The following is a 20,774-nucleotide window of genomic DNA, read 5'->3' on the forward strand; positions in this document are numbered from 1 at the left end:
TATATTTTTTGTGTTAATATGGTTTCTGTAGGAGAAAAAACATGACACAAACCTCCCTAATTGTTATAAAGCACACTGTTTATATTAAATATGCTTCACTGATTCGAGTATTTGTGGAGCGCCGTTTTGTCCTACTAATTTTGGCGGTCCTTGAACTCACCTTAGTTTGTTTACATGTATAACTTTCTCCGACTTTCTAGGACGTGTTTTATGCCACTTCTTTTTCTTTCTCATTTTGTCCACCAGCGTGAATGCACAAAGGTGAGTTTTGTTGATGTTATTGACTTGTGTGGAGTGCTAATCGGGCATATTTGGTCAATGCATGACTGCAAGCTAATCGATGCTAACATGCTATTTAGGCTAGCTATATGTACATATTGCATCATTATGCCTCATTTGTCGGTATATTTGAGGTCATTTAGTTTCCTTTAAGTCCTCTTAATTCAATTTATATCTCATGACACACTATCTGTATGTAATATGGCTTTTAATTTTTTGTGGCTCCAGACAGATTTGTTTTTGTATTTTTGGTCCAATATGGCTCTTTCAACATTTTGGGTTGCCGACCCCTGGCATAGTATGTATATATTATGAATGTTGTAAGTGCACATCTTTATATATCTAGAAGGAGTGGTCCTAAAGAGGTAGGCATTTTTCTCAGGTCTCAAGAAGGTAACAAATACAAGAATGTTTGTGTGTGTTTCCTGAAATGCAGTGTAACGCCGTTAGTTTCGGCGGTAACTAGCAATCTAACGTGTTATTTTTTATATTCAGTAACTCAGTTACTGTTACTACATGATGCGTTACTGCGTTATTTTACGTTATTTTTTTTGTGTAGTATCGGCTAGAAACAGAAGCGCTGCAGTGTCGTTCTTCTGAATCTTCCTCTGTCACAAGCCGGAGAGAAGAAAAGAGGCGCGCTCTGTATGTGTCTGGGTGTGGGGAGGGGAGGGGGGCGTGTCTTCGGTTCGGCACACACGTGATCCGCGGTTTGATATATGAAACAAACAAAAAAAGCTGTTCGCACGTTCAGTCCACACACAGCGTGGTCATGGCGAGCGGAGTAACGGAGGAGCTTGAACGCCCCGCGCCATTGAATCTGTGTGTTTATAGGTGCGGACTCGGTTGTGCAAAACGAGGGTTTTAAACACATGCTGAACGTGCTTGAGCCACGTTACGACATCCCGTCGCGCACCCACTTCAGCGATAAGATTGTGCCAGATCTTTGTAAGCTGGAGAAGAAAAAAGTTGTGGATGAACTATCCCGAGCATCATCTGTTGCGCTCACGACAGACGGGTGGACGTCCAGGGGAACTATGTGACGATAAGCGCTCACTTCATCACAGCATACTGGGAGATGAAAAGACACGCCCAATCTACGAGAGTCACCTTGCACAGGTACTGGCACAAGCAGTGGAGGAATGGAAGATAAAGATATCCATCCATCCATCCATTTTCTACCGCTTATTCCCTTTGGGGTCGCGGGGGGCGCTGGAGCCTATCTCAGCTACAATCGGGCGGAAGGCAGCGTACACCCTGGACAAGTCGCCACCTCATCGCTATAGATAAAGATATCCCAGTACTAATATCCCAGTCACACGTGATAATGCCAAAAATCAAATAATTGCAGTGAATGAGGCAGGACTGGGACCACTGGTAGGATGCTTTGCACATGTAGTGAGTTTGGCATCACAGAAGGGCATCTCAGTCAATAGGATGGAGCGCCTCCTTGAAAGGACCAAGAAGGAGGTTTCCTACTTCCACCCAAGCACAACAGCTGCTCATGTGCTTAAGACGAAGCAAGAAATGCTAAAGCTGCCTACTCATAAGCTCATACATGATGTCCCAACGAGGTGGAACTCCACTTATGATATGTTGGAGCAGCGGGCAGCTATATACTCTGCATTGACCCACAACACCCTGAAGACAAATGTCACCCTGTCTGATGATGATGTGAGAGTGGCAGATGAGGTCCTCCAGGTGCTTAAACCCCTCAAAAGTGTTACATCTCTAGCGAGCACTGAAACTTCACCATCTGTGTCAATGATCCTGCCACTGAAAACAAGGATTGTACAATCCATGGCTCCAAGTGTGAAAGACAGCAGCATCACTCCAGATGTCAGGCTTTATTTCACTACCTATGTTTCAAGGAAGTTGATGTGCCTTCTTATGTTGAACTTTAACTTGTTTTTTATTAATGGTCATTGGTCCAAGTTTAAAGAAAGGAGAAATGCCTTTTTATGTTGCACTGTTTTGTTTTTCATTAATTACCGGTATGTTAAAAAGAAGATAAAAATGCATGTCAAGTTGATCAACAGATTGTATTATTCTCCGGTGCAATAACAGTACTGAAATGAAGGCTAAAAGGGCATTAATGGGAGTTAAAAAAAAAAAAATAAGAAAAAAATAAGTAACTAAATAGTTACTTTTCACAGTAACGCATTACTTTTTGGTGTAAGTAACTGAGTTACTTTTGAAATAAAGTAACTCGTAACTGTACTAGTTACTGGTCTTCAGTAACTAACCCAACACTGCTGAAATGAAACCTTTTACCTTCAATGTTCTCTCTGCACGTAACACAAGCCGTGTGCCGACCCGACTGCAAGAACCAGGGAAGATGTGTGAGACCCAACGTGTGTGAATGTCTGTTGGGCTACGGCGGGCTAACCTGCGAGGAAGGTGAGCCACCCCTCCTCCCAGCACTGGTTGGTACACTTCAATAGTAGACATTTTCTCATCTTTTTGTCTCCACAGCGAGCTGCGAACCGCCATGCCAGCACGGAGGCACGTGTCTCGCCAGGAACCTGTGTACCTGCCCCTACGGTTACGTGGGACCGAGATGTGAAATCAGTGAGATGTTTTCATGTCCACAAAAAATAGTAGTTTTCACTCGGTGGTGTCCCGATCCGATATTGTTATTGGTCCAATAGCGGATGATATCGGCCTGCATGTAAAATGTCCGATACAAGCAGTCGTTTTTACTTGCGCAAAGCTGGACAGCCAGTTAACATCTAAACATCCTCCAATAAGTACACAATGTTGGTCTTTTCTTCTATTTTAGTCATTTACAAACGGTAAACATGGTAGGCTATAGTAGCTACGCAGCAGCTGAGCACATTTTCTATTAAGGAAGAGGAAAACATTTTGGGTTTCCCCGCCCAGCAGGCAGAAGACATTGATACAACGTTGATTATACTTATAGTATGTTTTTAAAACTGACTTCTAAACAATGTTGAAAAATAGTTGTATTTGTAAATTGAGACGTTGATGTCCAACGTTGGATCCACGAAATGACCAAATTTCAATGGTCAAATCAAGGTCAAAACCTGACATTGATTAAACGTCGTCAAAAAGCATGTTGTTTCTACGTTGTATTTGTGTTGTAGAATATTGGTTGGTAAATGACGAAAGTTTAATGGTCAAATCAACGTCAAAACCCGACATTGATTAAATGTTGTCAAAAAGCATATTATTTCAACGTATTTGTGTTGTAGAATATTGGTTGGAAAATTACCAAAATTCAATGGTCAAATCAACGTCAGAACCTGACATTGATTAAACATCGTCAAAAAGCATGTTGTTTCAACGTTGTATTTGTGTTATAGAATATTGTTTGGAAAATTACCAAAATTAAACGGTCAAATCAATGTCAGAACCTGACATTGATTAAACGTTGTCAAAAAGCATGTTATTTCGATGTACCGTATTTGTGTTGTGGAATATTGGTTGGAAAATGACCAAAATTAAACGGTCAAATCAACGTCAAAACCTGACATTGATTAAACGTTGTCAAAAAGCATGTTATTTCAATGTTGTATTTGTGTTGTAGAATATTAGTTGGGAAAACTACCAAAATTAAACGGTCAAATCAACGTCAAAACCTGACATTGATTAAACGTCGTCAAAAAGCATGTTGTTTCAACGTTGTATTTGTGTTGTGGAATATTGGTTGGGAAATAACCAAAATTCAATGGTCAAATCAAGGTCAGAACCTGACATTGATTAAACGTCGTCAAAAAGCATGTTATTTCGATGTATTTGTGTTGTAGAATATTGGTTGGAAAATGACCAAAATTCAATGGTCAAATCAACGTCAAAACCTGACATTGATTAAACGTTGTCAAAAAGCATGTTATTTCAACGTTGTATTTGTGTTGTAGAATATTAGTTGGAAAACGACCAAAATTAAACAGTCAAATCAACGTCAAAACCTGACATTGATTAAACGTCGTCAAAAAGCATGTTGTTTCATCGTTGTATTTGTGTTGTGGAATATAGGTTGGGAAGTGATCAAAATTCAATGGTCAAATCAACGTCAGAACCTGACATTGATTAAACGTCGTCAAAAAGTATGTTGTTTCAACGTTGTATTTGTGTTGTGGAATATTAGTTGGAAAATGACCAAAATTCAATGGTCAAATCAACGTCAGAACCTGACATTGATTAAACGTCGTCAAAAAGCATGTTGTTTCAACGTTGTATTTGTGTTGTAGAATATTGGTTGGAAAACTACCAAAATTAAACGGTCAAATCAACGTCAGAACCTGACATTGATTAAACGTCGTCAAAAAGCATGTTGTTTCAACGTTGTATTTGTGTTGTGGAATATTAGTTGGAAAATGATCAAAATTCAATCAACGTCAGAACCAACGTTCCCTCAAAGGTGCGCACCTGCGCAATTGCGCACTGCTCAAGCGTCCTCTGCGCACAGCAAATATATGCCACGCACCAAATCAAATCCTATCTGAATTCTCAACAAAATGAACACATAATTTATTCTGTATAATTTTGCAATGCAACTCTGAGTGACATTGACAACAAGCGGCCCTAACGGTGTTCGTCAACATGAATTATATTGATCACTTTATTGAGCAAAACTGTTTATATTCGGCCATAACCACACAAAAACATGAGTAAAAAACTTCTATCTCGAAAAACTAGTCATTTTCTGCCGTACAAACCAGGCCAAAACCAACTTGTCATCTGTCACCAACACGCATAGCACTAAGCCACTGGTGCGTTTATGGCCACACAAAAAGTCGGACAACTCAAGTCATACGTGTGCTTCTACGTGTGCTTATTCTACTGTCATTTATTATTAATGTTAATTTATTGATATTAATCATGGAATGCTGTTACTAGAGAAAGTTACAGGAATGCACACTTCATCCTATGCTTACATTTCATTGTGCAACATGAGGATGTTTAAGGGCAACTAAATGTGATCTCTGAAAGAGATCACAATTATTCTCAATGAAAGACGAGATATAAAATCTTAGAGGAAAATCTCATTTAAAACATTTGTATGCTCGTACAACACTTAAAACCTATAGCATATCTGTATGTGGAATGAAATTATGGAATGGATTAACCGAAGAAATCAAACAAAGCACCAATATGATTAAATTTAAGGGATTGTACAAACTACAAGTGTTTACTAAGTACAAAGGAAAACAATTATGATGAACATCTTGAACTTTTTTTACATTTTCTTTTGAGATAATGATTATTTATTTATTTGATATTTGTTTATTTACTATGGTATATCATTTATTATTTATTTATTCACTATTGTGTTACAAACAGAGAACAAGGAAATGGGATAAAATTGCTCTAATATGAAAAGGGGTAGGATTAAATGAGCTCTGCTTCTTCCTACTCTTTTTCAGACGCGCTGTATTGAAACAACTGGAAATATGTGATGCATCAGATTGTATCGTATGCATGTTCGAAATACACTGAAACTGAAACGTATTAACATTCAAAAAAGCAAAAAATAATAAGTATACATGGACTTACAAACCCCGTTTCCATATGAGTTGGGAAATTGTGTTAGATGTAAATATAAACGGAATACAATGATTTGCAAATCATTTTCAACCCATATTCTGTTGAATATGCTACAAAGACAACATATTTGATGTTCAAACTGATAAACTTTTTTTTTTTTGCAAATAATCATTAACTTTAGAATTTGATGCCAGCAACACGTGACAAAGAAGTTGGGAAAGGTGGCAATAAATACTGATAACGTTGAGGAATGCTCATCAAACACTTATTTGGAACATCCCACAGGTGAACAGGCAAATTGGGAACAGGTGGGTGCCATGATTGGGTATAAAAGTAGATTCCATGAAATGCTCAGTCATTCACAAACAAGGATGGGGCGAGGGTCACCACTTTGTAAACAAATGCGTGAGCAAATTGTTGAACAGTTTAAGAAAAACCTTTCCCAACCAGCTATTGCAAGGAATTTAGGGATTTGGAGCAACATATGTTGCCATCCAAGCAACGTTACCATGGACGCCCCTGCTTATTTCAGCAAAACAATGCCAAGGCACGTGTTACATCAACATGGCTTCATAGTAAAAGAGTGCGGGTACTAGACTGGCCTGCCTGTAGTCCAGACCTGTCTCCCATTGAAAATGTGTGGCGCATTATGAAGCTTAAAATACCACAACGGAGACCCCCGGACTGTTGAACAACTTAAGCTGTACATCAAGCAAGAATGGGAAAGAATTCCACCTGAGAAGCTTAAAAAATGTGTCTCCTCAGTTCCCAAACATTTACTGAGTGTTGTTAAAAGGAAAGGCCATGTAACACAGTGGTGAACATGCCCTTTCCCTACTACTTTGGCACGTGTTGCAGCCATGAAATTCTTAGTTAATTATTATTTGCAAAAAAAGCCAAAAAACTTTGAGTTTGAACATCAAATATCTTGTCTTTGTAGTGCATTCAATTGAATATGGGTTGAAAAGGATTTGCAAATCATTGTATTCCGTTTATATTTACATCTAACACAATTTCCCAACTCATATGGAAACGGGGTTTGTACAACAAATAACTTTATTAAAATAGTTTTTTTTAGACTAACATAAGATTTAAAGTGCAGCAATTTTCCTAAAAAACAAACAAACAAACTTTAAGCTATAACATATTTTTGATTAACTTGAACCATTTGATACTGAAAAATAAGATAAAAAGGACTCAATAAATAATAAGGGGCTTCACGGTGGAAGAGGGGTTAGTGCATCTGCCTCACAATACGGAGGTCCTGAGTAGTCTTGGGTTCAATCCCGGGCTCGGGATCTTTCTGTGTGGAGTTTGCATGTCCTCCCTGTGACTGCGTGGGTTCCCTCCGGGTACTCCGGCTTCCTCCCACTTCCAAAGACATGCACCTGGGGATAAGTTGATTGGCAACACTAAATTGGCCCTAGTGTGTGGATGTGAGTGTGAATGTTGTCTGTCTATCTGTGTTGGCCCTGCGATGAGGTGGCGACTTGTCCAGGGTGTACCCCGCCTTCCGCCCGATTGTAGCTGAGATAGGCTCCAGCGCCCCCCGCGACCCCAAAGGGAATAAGCGGTAGAAAATGGATGGATGGATGGAATAAATAATAATACATTCAAATGGATCAGCAACATTACCTTGAGCACAATATATAAAACACTTACAAAACAGTAATGAATACAATAATTTGTGCAGATTTTTTTTATGAATACAAATGAGGAAGTCGGGGTTAACGGCTAAAATGTGCACGTTTTGTAGTTTGAGCTTTTCGAAGCGGGGTTTGAAGCATGATACTGATAAAGTTCCCTGGGGTCACGGCGCACCACCAGGTAATTACAATATTGCAATCGAAAATGTGTCAATACAAACAAATCTCAAATAATTATTGTTCCATATTACTTACACTTACAAAGTCTCCAAGGCAGAAGAGTGTTAGAAAGTATCCGGTAACAAACGTGTCCGCATCATTCAATTTACCGCGTCATGAGCTTATTGTGACCACTTGGTCTCACCAAAAAACTACTTCACCTCATAAACCTTAAATCTGTCATTAAGTTAGTGTTTTTCATATCTGCGATTTGACTAATTTCACTTGATCAAGCCTTTTCTAATATTCCACACTACAAAATAACAAGCGTATGATTAATATTGATTGTATCGGATAGCCATCGATATCTGTAACTATCTGTATCCTATGGGAAGTGAAAAAATGGTATCGGAACACCCCGAGTTTTCTCATTTGCATTTACATCAGACACTTCATTAGGTACCCCTGCATCATGTAATGAGAGCAGTACAATATAATATAAACTGTGTGTGTTTCAGTGGTGTGTAACAGGCACTGTGAAAATGGCGGCGAGTGCGTTTCTCCTGATGTATGCAAATGCAAGCCAGGGTGGAACGGACCAACGTGCAACTCGGGTACGACACATGGCATCTACATCCTGTTTCCACGAGGAGAGCATTGAAATGTGTGCGTTTGCCCCGGGGTCCACAGCGGAGTGTCATCCAGTTTGCCTGAACGGGGGAACGTGCGTGAAACCAAATGTCTGCGCTTGCCCCGGCGGCTTCTACGGCTCTCAGTGCCAGATTGGTGAGAAATATGCGACAAAACAGTTTTTCTTCTGCTTAAATCCATTAATTCGTAAAGATGTTCCAACCAGGTGTTTATGCTGCTTATTCCGATACAGATCATAAGCAAGATCGGCCGATACCGATCATATGTATCAACTGTAGATTTTTTTATGTATTTATGGTGAGTGCTTTTGACAGTTTTACAATACCAACACGATATTCAAACCACTTCTTTATTTATTTGTATTATATACAATTGTTTAAACAAAACAAAGTCAATAGTACACAATAACAAAAAAAAAATATTGCTTACTCTCTGCTTTAACACACTTCTTAAACTTTACTAAGCACTTTGTGGAAGTCGCTTCCTCGCAGTTCCACTAAAGACACGTCACAAGAGTCCAGCGTGCAGGTTTAACAAGGTTTTTAATGATAGTATTTTTCAGTAATCAATTTCTCTCCCAGAACATGACTTTTCAGTCATGTCCGTATCCTCCTCCCCCTCCTGCACCCGGCCGCTCACTGTTAAAGACAACAGATGATTAGACTAATACGTACTGTTGCGTTTGGACCAGATGTTCCTCCCAGGGAATTTAAGTTGCTGGTCACTCCCAAGTTCTTTTGATGACACATAAGCTGAGTTCAATTTGACCACCAGACAGAATGGGTATTTTGTGATTTATTTTCAAAGCTTTGAAAATAAACGTGAGACCAATCCAGTACAGCAAGCGTTCACTAGCGCAGCTAAAATGATCTGATCTGAAATACGGAAACCTTCTCATCTATAAAGTGTCCCTTCCTCCAGCCCGAACACATACCCATTATACCCCTCAGCTGGGCACAGGAACAGATAAGAGAAAGGAGTTATGGCTACTCCCTGCATACCACAAAATCAAGGTTGACACATACAGTACTTGCAGACAACCAAAAGAGAACAACAGGAAGAACACTAGGTGTCTTGTAATATGACTATGAAAGTAAAGAAGTAACACTTAAATATGGATATATGTAAATATCTGCCTCCGACAGTACCACCTGTGCAATCTAATCATCTGCCAGCTGTGTCTCGCTGTCAGCACATGCTACGCCCCCGTCTGATGGCGCTCTGTTTTCAGCACCATGGACAGAGGCGGTGACCTTTGCTCCTGCAAGCGCGCTGATCACACTCCCTTTCCACACACTTATTTTTTGGTGTTATTTAAGATGGCTTAGCTATTAGCAGGCTTGCTCTCTTTGTGTAACATGTTGAGCCTCGTTCTTCAGTGATAATGGTACTTAAGATATCAATAAATGCAGTTTATTTGCTGTAATGGAGGTGATTATTATTAGCTTAGTGAAGCATGTCCACACTCTGTACGGAGACACATAATTAGCTGCTAGCTTGGAGGCCGAGGTACTAGAAAACAGAGATAGGCGTTTGTGATCAGCATTAAAATGCATTTGGATCACATACTTTTTCACAAAAAATGGCCTATACTCATCAGTGGCTGATTAATCAGCTCAGCCCTGTCATGACCTGTTACAATGGGCCGTATCTTGTTTTTAGCGGTTATTTATGTTGTGAGTACTCCTTTCCTCCCTTGTTTACCTTCTAGTTCACATGTGTCAAACTCAAGGCCCGGGGGCCAAATCTGGCCCGCCACATTATTTTATGTGGCCCGCGAAAGCTTGAAAATAATATGCGTTAATGAAGTGCTTAATCTTTTCTTACTAAATATATTTGTTCTTTCCCTTTTGACATTAAAAATAATGTACTGCATGCAATTGCATATCTTTTAAAATTCAATATTATCAAAATCAAAATATTATATTTTGATATATATATATTTTTTTTAAATAAAGCTAAATACTGTACTTAAATATCTACCCAACTTTTTATTTCAACAAATTATCAGTCAAATTGTAGACTGTAAAATTGAAATGAGATTTTACAGTTAAATTCCACCGTTTTTTACCGTAAAATCAACTTTAGTAGTTATTTTTTTCCATATACAGTAAGACACTAAAACATAAAAAAACATTAAAAACAACATGATTTTACTAAAAAAAAATAAACTAGCAGCTCTGTTGCTTGAATTTTACTGCTAAAAACAGTGGTATTGTTTTTCCATCCCATTCCATTTATTAATTTTTTTATATGATGTAAAAAAAAACAACACTGCTTTTACTGTAAAATTCTGGTGACTGAGCTGCCAGTTTTTAAAGTAAAATTAATTTTTTTTTGCTGCTTATGTAAAAAATATATATAGATAGTTAATGTATGTATATATATATATATATATATATACATATATATATATACATATATATATACATACACATGTATATATATATATATATATATATATATATATATATATATACATACACATGTATATATAACATATATATATTATATATACATGTATATATATAAATATATATATTATATATACATGTATATATATATATACACGTGTATATATACATGTATGTATATATATATTATATATACATGTATATATATATATATACATGTGTATATATATATACATGTATATATATATATACATGTATATATAATATATATATATATATATATATACATGTGTATATATATATATATATACACATGTATGTATATATATATATATATATTATATATACATGTATATATATATATATATTATATATATATACATGTATATATATATATATATATATATATATATATAATATATACATGTATATATATATATATATATATACATGTATATATATATATATACATGTGTGTGTGTGTATATATATATAAATATATATATATATATATATATATATATATATATATATATATACATGTATATACATGTATATTCATAAATTACTCATTGTTAAAAACGGCCCTCTGAGGAAAACCATAACTGCGACGTGGCCCTCAATGAAAACGAGTTTGACACCCCTGTTCTAGTTGCTCAGAGCGCTGATCGTGCACACCTGCCTCTGTTTGGTGATTAGGACACGCACTTGCGGCCAGTCCCACTCAAGCACTTTTATATGCCAGTCTCGCCGTCTAGTCGGCGCGGAACCATTATTAGCTTTGTTTTACGGTTCTTGTTAGCTGAATGCTACTGTCTTACATTTCATGGTTACTCTGGTATGCTATACTTCACATGCGCTTCCGAGCGGCACGGCTCCTTGTATTTTTGCCTGCTTAAGGACGTAAATAACTCTTCTTACCTGCATGTTGTCCCCTGCCTCCGCATTTTGGGATCATGAACACAACACCGTTATGCCAAGATGTGACAATCCCTACTTGTTTGTGTTTGGTAGCCGTGTGCAGCCCACCGTGCAAGAACGGGGGTCACTGCATGAGGAACAACGTGTGTTCCTGTCCTGAAGGCTACACGGGGACAAGATGTCAGAAAAGTGAGTGGCGTTACTTATTATTACTAGTGGTGTGCGATACCACTGATTTTCATTCTTATCCGATATCAAGTGAAATTCAGGTTGGTATCGGCGATACTGTTACTTTGTGCAAGTATATCTAATGTGTCTGCTAAAATTTTAAAAAGTTGTGTATTTTCAAATAATATATCTAAAAAAAACAACAGTAAAAATGTAAGAAGAAAAAAAGAGCAAAAAATTGGAATGTAATGAGAAAAAGCTAAAAGTATTCAGTCACCTATAACACAAAGTTTTGTCTTTGTCTTTAAAAAAAAATACATATATATATATATATATATCAAAATGGCTCCCCTACATTTTGACTTTGCAGTTGCAAGTTTAGCTCACAAAATGAAAATAAAATGTACCTAAAATATAAACAACATTTTGTTAGTTAATTAAAAGATAAAATATTAACTTATGAATTAATTTGAAAAATTACAACAACCATAATAAACACGATTAAATGTGTAACTGAACATTAATATTTTATTTTTGTAAAGGGAGAATTTTTGACACGAGGTTATGCAGGAACACAATTGTATTATTATTATTACCGTATTATTTGTAATCTATTCTTACATTGGGGGGAAAAAATCTGTAAAAATGTAAGAAAAAAGAGCAAAAAATTTTAATGTAATGAGAAAAAGCTTACATTTTAAATTAGTAATTAATAATATATTTAGTCACCTACAACACAAAGTTTTATATTACTTTTTAAGTTAAAAAAATATATATTAAAATGAACCCCCCCATATTTGACTTTTCAGAATGTGGCCCTTGGTGAAACGTTTAGACACCCATGATCTAAAATATTAGAACTTCATAAAATTAAAATTAAATATACTTAAAATATAAACAAAGTTTAGTTAGTTAATACAATTTTTGTTTTAATTACTTATTAATTAATTTGAAAAAATACAACAACCATAATAAACACTGTTAAATGAGTAACTGAACATTAATATTTTGTACAGGCAGAATTTTTGACATGCTATGTTATGCAGATAAACAACTTCTATTCTTACTTGGGGGAAAAACTGTAAAAATGTAAGAAAAAAGAGCAAATAATTGGTATGTAATGAGAAAAAGCTGAAATGTTCAAACTAATAATAATACATTTAGTCACCTATAACACAACGTTCTATCTTTAAATACATATATATCTGTTTTTAAATTTTAAATAAAAAAATATCAAAATGGCCCCCCCATACTTGACTTTTCAGAATGCGGCCCTTGGTGGGAACAGTTTAAACACCCGTGATCTAAAATATTAGAAGCTCACAAAATGAAAGTAAAATATACTTAACATATAAACAAAGTTTAGTTAGTTAATTAAAAAATGAAATTATATTAACTTATGATTTCATTAAAAAAATTACAACAACCATAATAAACACTGTTAAATATGTAACTGAACAATAATATTTTCATACAGGCAGAATTTTTTACGCATTAAGTTATTCAGTTACACAACTGTATTATTATTATTTTTATTATATTCTTACATGGGGTGGGGGGGACGAAGAGACAGTAAAAATGTAAGAAAAAAAGAGCAAAAAATCGGAATGTAATGAGTAAAATATAATATGTTATACTAATAATTAATAATATATTTAGTCACCTATGACACAAAGTTTTATCTTTAAATGTATATATCTGTTTATTTGTATTTTTATTAAATACAAAAAAAATCTAAATTGCCCCCTCATACTTGACTTTTCAGTATGCGGCCCTTGGTGGGAAAAGTTTAAACACCCCAGATCTAATATCTTAGAAACTCACTAAATTAAAAAAATGTTAGTTAATTAAAAAATGTAATTATATCCATCCATCCATCCATTTTCTACCGCTTATTCCCTTTGGGGTTGCGGGGGGCGCTGGAGCCTATCTCAGCTACAATCGGGCGGAAGGCGGGGTACACCCTGGACAAGTCGATGAGGTGGCGATGAGGTGAGATGAGGTGAGATGAGGAGTTAATTATATTAACTTGTGAATTCATTTGAAAAAAATACAACAACTATAATAAACAATGTTTAATATTTTGTACAGGCAGAAGTGTTTACACACAATTGTATTATTATTATTATTAGTATTATTATATTCTTACAGGGGGGGTAAACAGTAAAGATGTAGGAAAAAAGAGCAAAAAAGATTGGTTTGTAATGAGAAAAAGCTAAAACGTTGTAGCTAATAATTAAAAACAAAATACTTAGTCACCTAAAACACATAGCTGAAACAATATCTGTTTTTAGCATTTTTTTAAATAAAAAAAAATCAATATGGCTCCTGCGGCCCTTGGTGGAAAAAATTAGGACACCCCTGAACTAAAGTCTCAAAAGTATCGATTTGAATATTGATATTAGAGCATAAAGATCTGGTATTGATATTTCAGTATTGATCCACACAGCACTAATTATTACCAGATGTTGTGCTGATTTTTGCAAGGTAACACAATGTGTGTCGCAGGTGTGTGCGAGCCTGCGTGCATGAACAAAGGCAAGTGTGTGGGCGCCAACATGTGCTCGTGCACATCGGGATGGACGGGCAAGCGTTGTCACATACGTGAGTGACGCCGTCAGTTTTATCCTTCTGCCTTGAGCTCCGTTTTCATGTGTTCTTGCTGTCGTCTCTGCCTTCACGCCGCAGCCGTCTGCCTGCAAAAGTGCAAAAACGGCGGCGAGTGCGTGGGGCCCAACACCTGCAACTGCCCGGCCGGGTGGGAAGGTCTGCAGTGTCAAACAGGTGAGGGCTCGACACCCGAACTGTGTTGTAAGAATGCTCTTCTCATTCACACACCTGACTTTTTGTGGCCCCTCCAAGCCGTGTGCAGACAGCGCTGCCTCAACGGGGGGAGGTGCGTGCTGCCCGACTACTGCCACTGTCGGAGAGGCTACAAGGGGCTCACCTGCGCCATCCAGGTGGGTGCTCGGCTCACACTTCCTTACACCTGACAGCGGGAGCTAGTTGTATCTTACAGGTGGTGCGCATTTATACATAATCATATCATTCATATTAATTATGGGGGCAAATCCCAGCTCACACTTTACACACTGCAAAAAGTCAGTGTTCAAAAACAAGAAAATAAAAAATAATTAGGGGTGTATTATTTGAATTAAGCAAACTTATCTGCCAATAGAACAAGAAAATTGGGCTTGTCAAGACTTTCCAAAACAAGTAAAATTAGCTAACCTCAATAAACCCAAAAATACCTTAAAATAAGTATATTTTCACTAATAACAAGTGCACTTTTCCTGGTAGAAAAAATGTGATTGTTTTGCTCAATGTGTTGAACAATATTCCAAAATTAAGTAAATGCTAGTGCCATTATCTTGACATAATGATATGCGTAATAAATTATTACTTTGAAAAAGCAGTTTTATACTTGTGAGTGTTGATGACACAGCTTTGCAACAGCTGATATTCTAGTTTCAAGCATGTTTTACTCAATATAGGTCATAAAATCTCAGCAACAAGCTGTAATATCCTACTGAGATCATTTAGGACCAAAACCCTTAAAAGAAGTAAAACACTCTAACATAGAATCTGCTTAGTGAGAAGAATCAGACAGAAAATAAGCAAATATAACCCTTATTTGAGATATTTAATCTTACTTAGATTTCAGTTTTTGCAGTGCATTTTAGATTCTGAGGCACTTTTTTGGGATTTTTGCCTATCGTTCACAATCCTTATGTTAAACAAGAAGACATATGATTTTATTTTTTTATATAACTCGTAAATAAACGCTAGCAAAAGTCGGCCAACAATGGAGTTAATGGCGGCCGCTCTATTCCGCCTATAAAGCGCCCTAAAACACCTTTATTATAGTTTTATATACACACTAAGTTTATATGTAATATAGTAACAGGCACATTCATAATAACATGTAATATTTACGTATTTTTGCTCATTTTGAACATACGGAAGCATATTAATTTCTCAGACGCATCACAACATTCAATTTGTCCTTCAACAAAAACTTTACCACTCATGCAGACTTCATGAGACACGACAACATTTGGACAAATGATGATCCAGAACCTTGTGTTTTTGAGCCTGAATATAAGGAGGATGATCTACAAGTTTTAGAATCTGTGTGGTAACAGATCCAACAAGTAGCAAGCAAGTGCTGAACAAGAAATACAAACTACGGACATAATAAAACGATCACGTTCCAATGTCTGCTCTCAGTGGGATGACGACAGATGGGATGTTCATATCTTCCCGTTTAGATGAAGAATTAGAAAAAACAAACGAAACGATGAAGCAATTTTTTTTTGTGTCTTTCTCGCCATCTCCAGGTTTAAGTTGGACGTCAAAGTTGACCAACGTCTCGGTTTATGTCCACAACCTTCTACTACAGACCTGAGCAAAATACGGCCCGCGGGCCACATGCTGTCCGTTATGATTTGCAATCTGGCTCGCTGGAAGTTCTACATCTTTTTTTTAGACCTTTAACATCAAAACTGTCGCCGCCATTATGATGTGCAGTGCTGTTTTTAAATTACCGTAAGTCTTGAACTATAGAAAGTATTTAAATGGTCGACATCTACGCTTTTGGGTGTTGTATGAGTTATTACGGTAATCTACATCACAGCAGCTCAGACGAGGAACAAAGCAGAGTGGGCGTGGTTTGTTTTCAGAGCAGCCAACCTGAAACGCGTGCATCAGAAACAGATGCGGAAGCACATTTTTACGTGATAATATATCATATTGTAGGTGTTTATTATACTTTGCATTCATATTTTGCTGTTTGTTACGTTTTTATTGTGGTTTTCTTGATTCTAAAAGATGTTTATTGAGGAGCTGGTCTGAGAAGTCAAAGAGGAGCGACATTCATATTCATATTCATATTATAAATTCCACTTTCTTTATTTTCATGTACATGTTGGGTGTCCCATTCAGTAAAAAACTGTAAAAGTCCATTCCGGTTTTTTGAGGTGGTCTGTCATAACGTTTTTAGAACTCTATCAGACGTTGTGACTTGGTATTAGTGTTAGAGATGTCCGATAATATCGGCCTGCCTATATTATCGGCCAATAAATGCTTTAAAATGTAATATCGGAAATGATCGGTATCGGTTTCAAAAAGTAAAATTAATGACTTTTTAAAACGCTGCTGTACGGAGCGGTACATATCCGGTAAAACACAGACGTAGAGTATACTCTGGACTGAAGCTGTGTGCCTTCATTGTTTTTGTAGCTATTGTTTTGAGGCATGTTTAAAAAAAATAATGCACTTTGTGAAAGTCAAAGTATAATATTTCCCATAGTTGTAGTGGGTATCATAATTATCTCAGGGAGATAACTCTTACTATTATGTTGGATCCACTATGGACTGGACTCTCACAATATTATGTCAGACCCACTCGACATCCATTGCATTCGGTCTCCCCTAGAGGGGGGAGGAGGGCTTACTACATATGCGGTCCTCTCCAAGGTTTCTCATAGTCATTCACATCGACGTCCCACTGGGGTGAGTTTTTCCTTGCCCTTATGTGGGCTCTGTACCGAGGATGTCGTTGTGGCTTGTGCAGCCCTTTGAGACACTTGTGATTTAGGGCTATATAAATAAACATTGATTGATTGATTGATTGAGAGCATGTCCCAAATTCCAAGCTGCTGTTTTGAGGCATGTTAAAAAAAATAATGCACTTTGTGACTTCAACAATAAGTATGGCAGTGCCATGTTGGCACTTTTTTCCATAACTGGAGTTGAAGTTGTTCTCCTATTTTGGAAAACCTTGTTTTTGATTGATTGATTGAAACTTGTATTAGTAGATTGCACAGTACAGTTCATATTCCGTACAATTGACCACTAAATGGTAACACCCGAATTAGGGATGTCCGATATTATCGGCCGATAAATGTGTTAAAATGTAATATTGGAAATTATCGGTATTGTTTTTTTTTATTATCGGTATCGCTTTTTAAAAAAATTGTTTATATTAAATCAACATAAAAAACACAAGATACACTTACAATTAGTGCACCAACCCAAAAAACCTCCCTCCCCTCACACAAAAGGGTTGTTTCATTCTGTTATTAATATTCTGGTTCCTACATTATATATCAATATATATCAATACAGTCTGCAAGGGATACAGTCCGTAAGCACACATGATTGTGCGTGCTGCTGGTCCACTAATAGTACTAACCTTTAACAGTTAATTTTACTCATTTTCATTAATTACTAGTTTCTATGTAACTATTTTTATATTGTTTTACTTTCTTTTTTATTCAAGAAAATGTTTTTAATTTATTTATCTTATTTTATTTTTATTTTTTTAAAGTACCTTATCTTCAACATACCTGGTTGTCCAAATTAGGCATAATAATGTGTTATTTCCACGACTGCATATATCGGTTGATATCGGTATCGGTTGATATCGGTATCGGTAATTAAAGAGTTGGACAATATCGGAATATTGGATATCGGCAAAAAGCCATTATCGGACATCCCAAACCCGAATACGTTTTTCAACTTGTTTAAGTCGGGGTCCACGTGAATCAATTCATGGTAAAGTTACATTGTTTAGCATCCATATAATTTGTACACACATACACCTTGGCCCCCCACACATTTTTTTCTCTCAGAAATTCTGAGTCAAAATATTTGCCCAGCTCTGTTCTACCATCTAGGTGAAAGGCATGATTTCAAAATCTAGAATGAACTTTCACCAACTCAGAGGGGATGCTCAGTATGTCAATATATCAGCATGAGCTTGTTAGCTCTTTGTCATCACAACTCTGCTAAAAGTAGTTCCTTGGCATGAGCTCTTATAATACAAATATTGCTAATACTTGGTTAATAATTAACTCACAACATGTACATGAAGTATTGTTGGCAGTTTTTAGATGTTTTTTTAAAGGGCTTAATAGGCGCAATTCCGGTAAATGAAAACTGAAGCAATCGATCCGGTTTCAAAATTGGCGAAAGAGGTGCTTCAGTTTTAATTTACTGGAATTTGGTCTTAAGTTTTGAAGCTACAAATAATTCTGTACTAAATTGATTTTTTTTAACGCCACATTTCTTTTTACACTGAATTTTAAAACACACATTTTAATTCATTTAAATTTGTTAGCATAATTTGATGTAAAACAAAATTAAAGGCCTACTGAAATGCGATTTTCTTATTTAAACGGGGATAGCAGGTCCATTCTATGTGTCATACTTGATCATTTCGCGATATTGCCATATTTTTGCTGAAAGGATTTAGTAGAGAACATCGACGATAAAGTTTGCAACTTTTGGTCGCTGATAAAAAAGCCTTGCCTGTACCGAAAGTAGCAGACGAGTAGCGTGACGTCACAGGTTGTGGAGCTCCTCACATCTGTACATTGTTTACAATCATGGCCACCAGCATCGAGAGCGATTCGGACCGAGAAAGCGACGATTTCCCCATTAATTTGAGCGAGGATGAAAGATTTGTGGATGAGGAAAGTGAGAATGAAGGACTAGAGGGCAGTGGGAGCGATTCAGATAGGGAAGATGCTGTGAGAGGCGGGTGGGACCTGATATTCAGCTGGGAATGACTAAAACAGTAAATAAACACAAGACATATATATACTCTATTAGCCACAACACAACCAGGCTTATATTTAATATGCCACAAATTAATCCCGCATAACAAACACCTCCCCCCTCCTGTCCATATAACCCGCCAATACAACTCAAACACCTGCACAACACACTCAATCCCACAGCCCAAAGTACCGTTCACCTCCCCAAAGTTCATACAGCACATATATTTCCCCAAAGTCCCCAAAGTTACGTACGTGACATGCACATTGCGGCACGCATGTACGGGCAAGTGATCAAATGTTTGGAAGCCGCAGCTGCATGCGTACTCACGGTACCGTGTCTGCGTATCCAACTCAAAGTCCTCCTGGTAAGAGTCTCTGTTGTCCCAGTTCTCCACAGGCCAATGGTAAAGCTTGACTGTCATCTTTCGGGAATGTAAACAATGAAACACCGGCTGTGTTTGTGTTGCTGCAGCCGCCCGCAATACACCGCTTCCCACCTACAGCTTTCTTCTTTGCTGTCTCCATTGTTCATTGAACAAATTGCAAAAGATTCACCAACACAGATGTCCAGAATACTGTGGAATTTTGCGATGAAAACAGACGACTTAATAGCTGGCCACCAGGCTGTCCCAAAATGTCCTCTACAATCCGTGACGTCATGTGCCGGCGTCATCATACCGAGACGTTTTCAGCAGGATATTTCGCGCAAAATTTAAAATTGCACTTTAGTAAGCTAACCCGGCCGTATTGGCATGTGTTGCAATGCTAAGATTTCATCATTGATATATAAACTATCAGACTGCGTGGTCGGTAGTAGTGGGTTTCAGTAGGCCTTTAAGTAAATTCAGTGCAAATAAAGCTTTCGTAATAAAGACACACTATAACCTTCATACAATTAAAAATCATGAATCTTCACTGGACAAGGCAAGATAATGTGTAAAGACAAAATACAAGTTACTGCAAAACTAAAGACTTGATGGAGGTGGCGACTTGTCCAGGGTGTACCCCGCCTTCCGCCCGATTGTAGCTGAGATAGGCTCCAGCGCCCCCCGTGGTCCCAAAGGGAATAAGCGGTAGAAAATGGATGGATGGATGGAACATGATTGCTTTGATGTGTACAGTTAATAATAATAATAATAATAATAATATGTTTGCCACTTTGCAGGGATCAAGGGCGTGACAGAAAATGAAGGAGAGAAGATGTGTAAGTGTGATCATGTAAATATTTGGTACGAATGTCTCCACCAAGAGGAGACTTGATGTATTGCACTTGTCTTTTTTGTGGTCACTACCTCAATGTAACACGACAATAGTAAACACATTTAGTTTGTTGCAATTTTAGCCTTAAAAATAGTGTTTTTCTTCCTAATACACACCAGCTATCACTCAGACTTGTTTGTGCTTTTAAAAGTGAGACTTTTCCAAGCAAAAATGAAATAAACTGGACTATTTCTATGATT

The 20,774-nt window shown here is 36.9% G+C and overlaps 1 protein-coding gene across 3 annotated transcripts in view; it reads left to right on the forward strand.

Moving 5' to 3' along the window:
* The window catches only part of vwde (von Willebrand factor D and EGF domains), a 107,285-nt gene that overhangs the window by 73,511 nt on the left and 13,000 nt on the right, over window positions 1–20,774 (forward strand). For 2 of the 3 annotated variants that reach the window (XM_061956228.2, XM_061956243.1), the window contains exons 24-32: window positions 2,584–2,679; window positions 2,755–2,850; window positions 8,114–8,209; window positions 8,286–8,381; window positions 11,675–11,770; window positions 14,258–14,353; window positions 14,438–14,533; window positions 14,612–14,709; window positions 20,480–20,774. In XM_061956228.2, the coding sequence (XP_061812212.1) occupies window positions 2,584–2,679; window positions 2,755–2,850; window positions 8,114–8,209; window positions 8,286–8,381; window positions 11,675–11,770; window positions 14,258–14,353; window positions 14,438–14,533; window positions 14,612–14,709; window positions 20,480–20,494 (785 nt within the window). In that variant the 3' untranslated portion in view covers window positions 20,495–20,774. The remainder of the gene's footprint in view (window positions 1–2,583; window positions 2,680–2,754; window positions 2,851–8,113; window positions 8,210–8,285; window positions 8,382–11,674; window positions 11,771–14,257; window positions 14,354–14,437; window positions 14,534–14,611; window positions 14,710–20,479) is intronic. The other variant, XM_061956236.2, reaches the window with a different exon arrangement.

Source organism: Nerophis lumbriciformis, linkage group LG04 (genome assembly GCF_033978685.3).
Source record: "Nerophis lumbriciformis linkage group LG04, RoL_Nlum_v2.1, whole genome shotgun sequence".
NCBI classification, from domain to species: Eukaryota; Metazoa; Chordata; class Actinopteri; order Syngnathiformes; family Syngnathidae; genus Nerophis; species Nerophis lumbriciformis.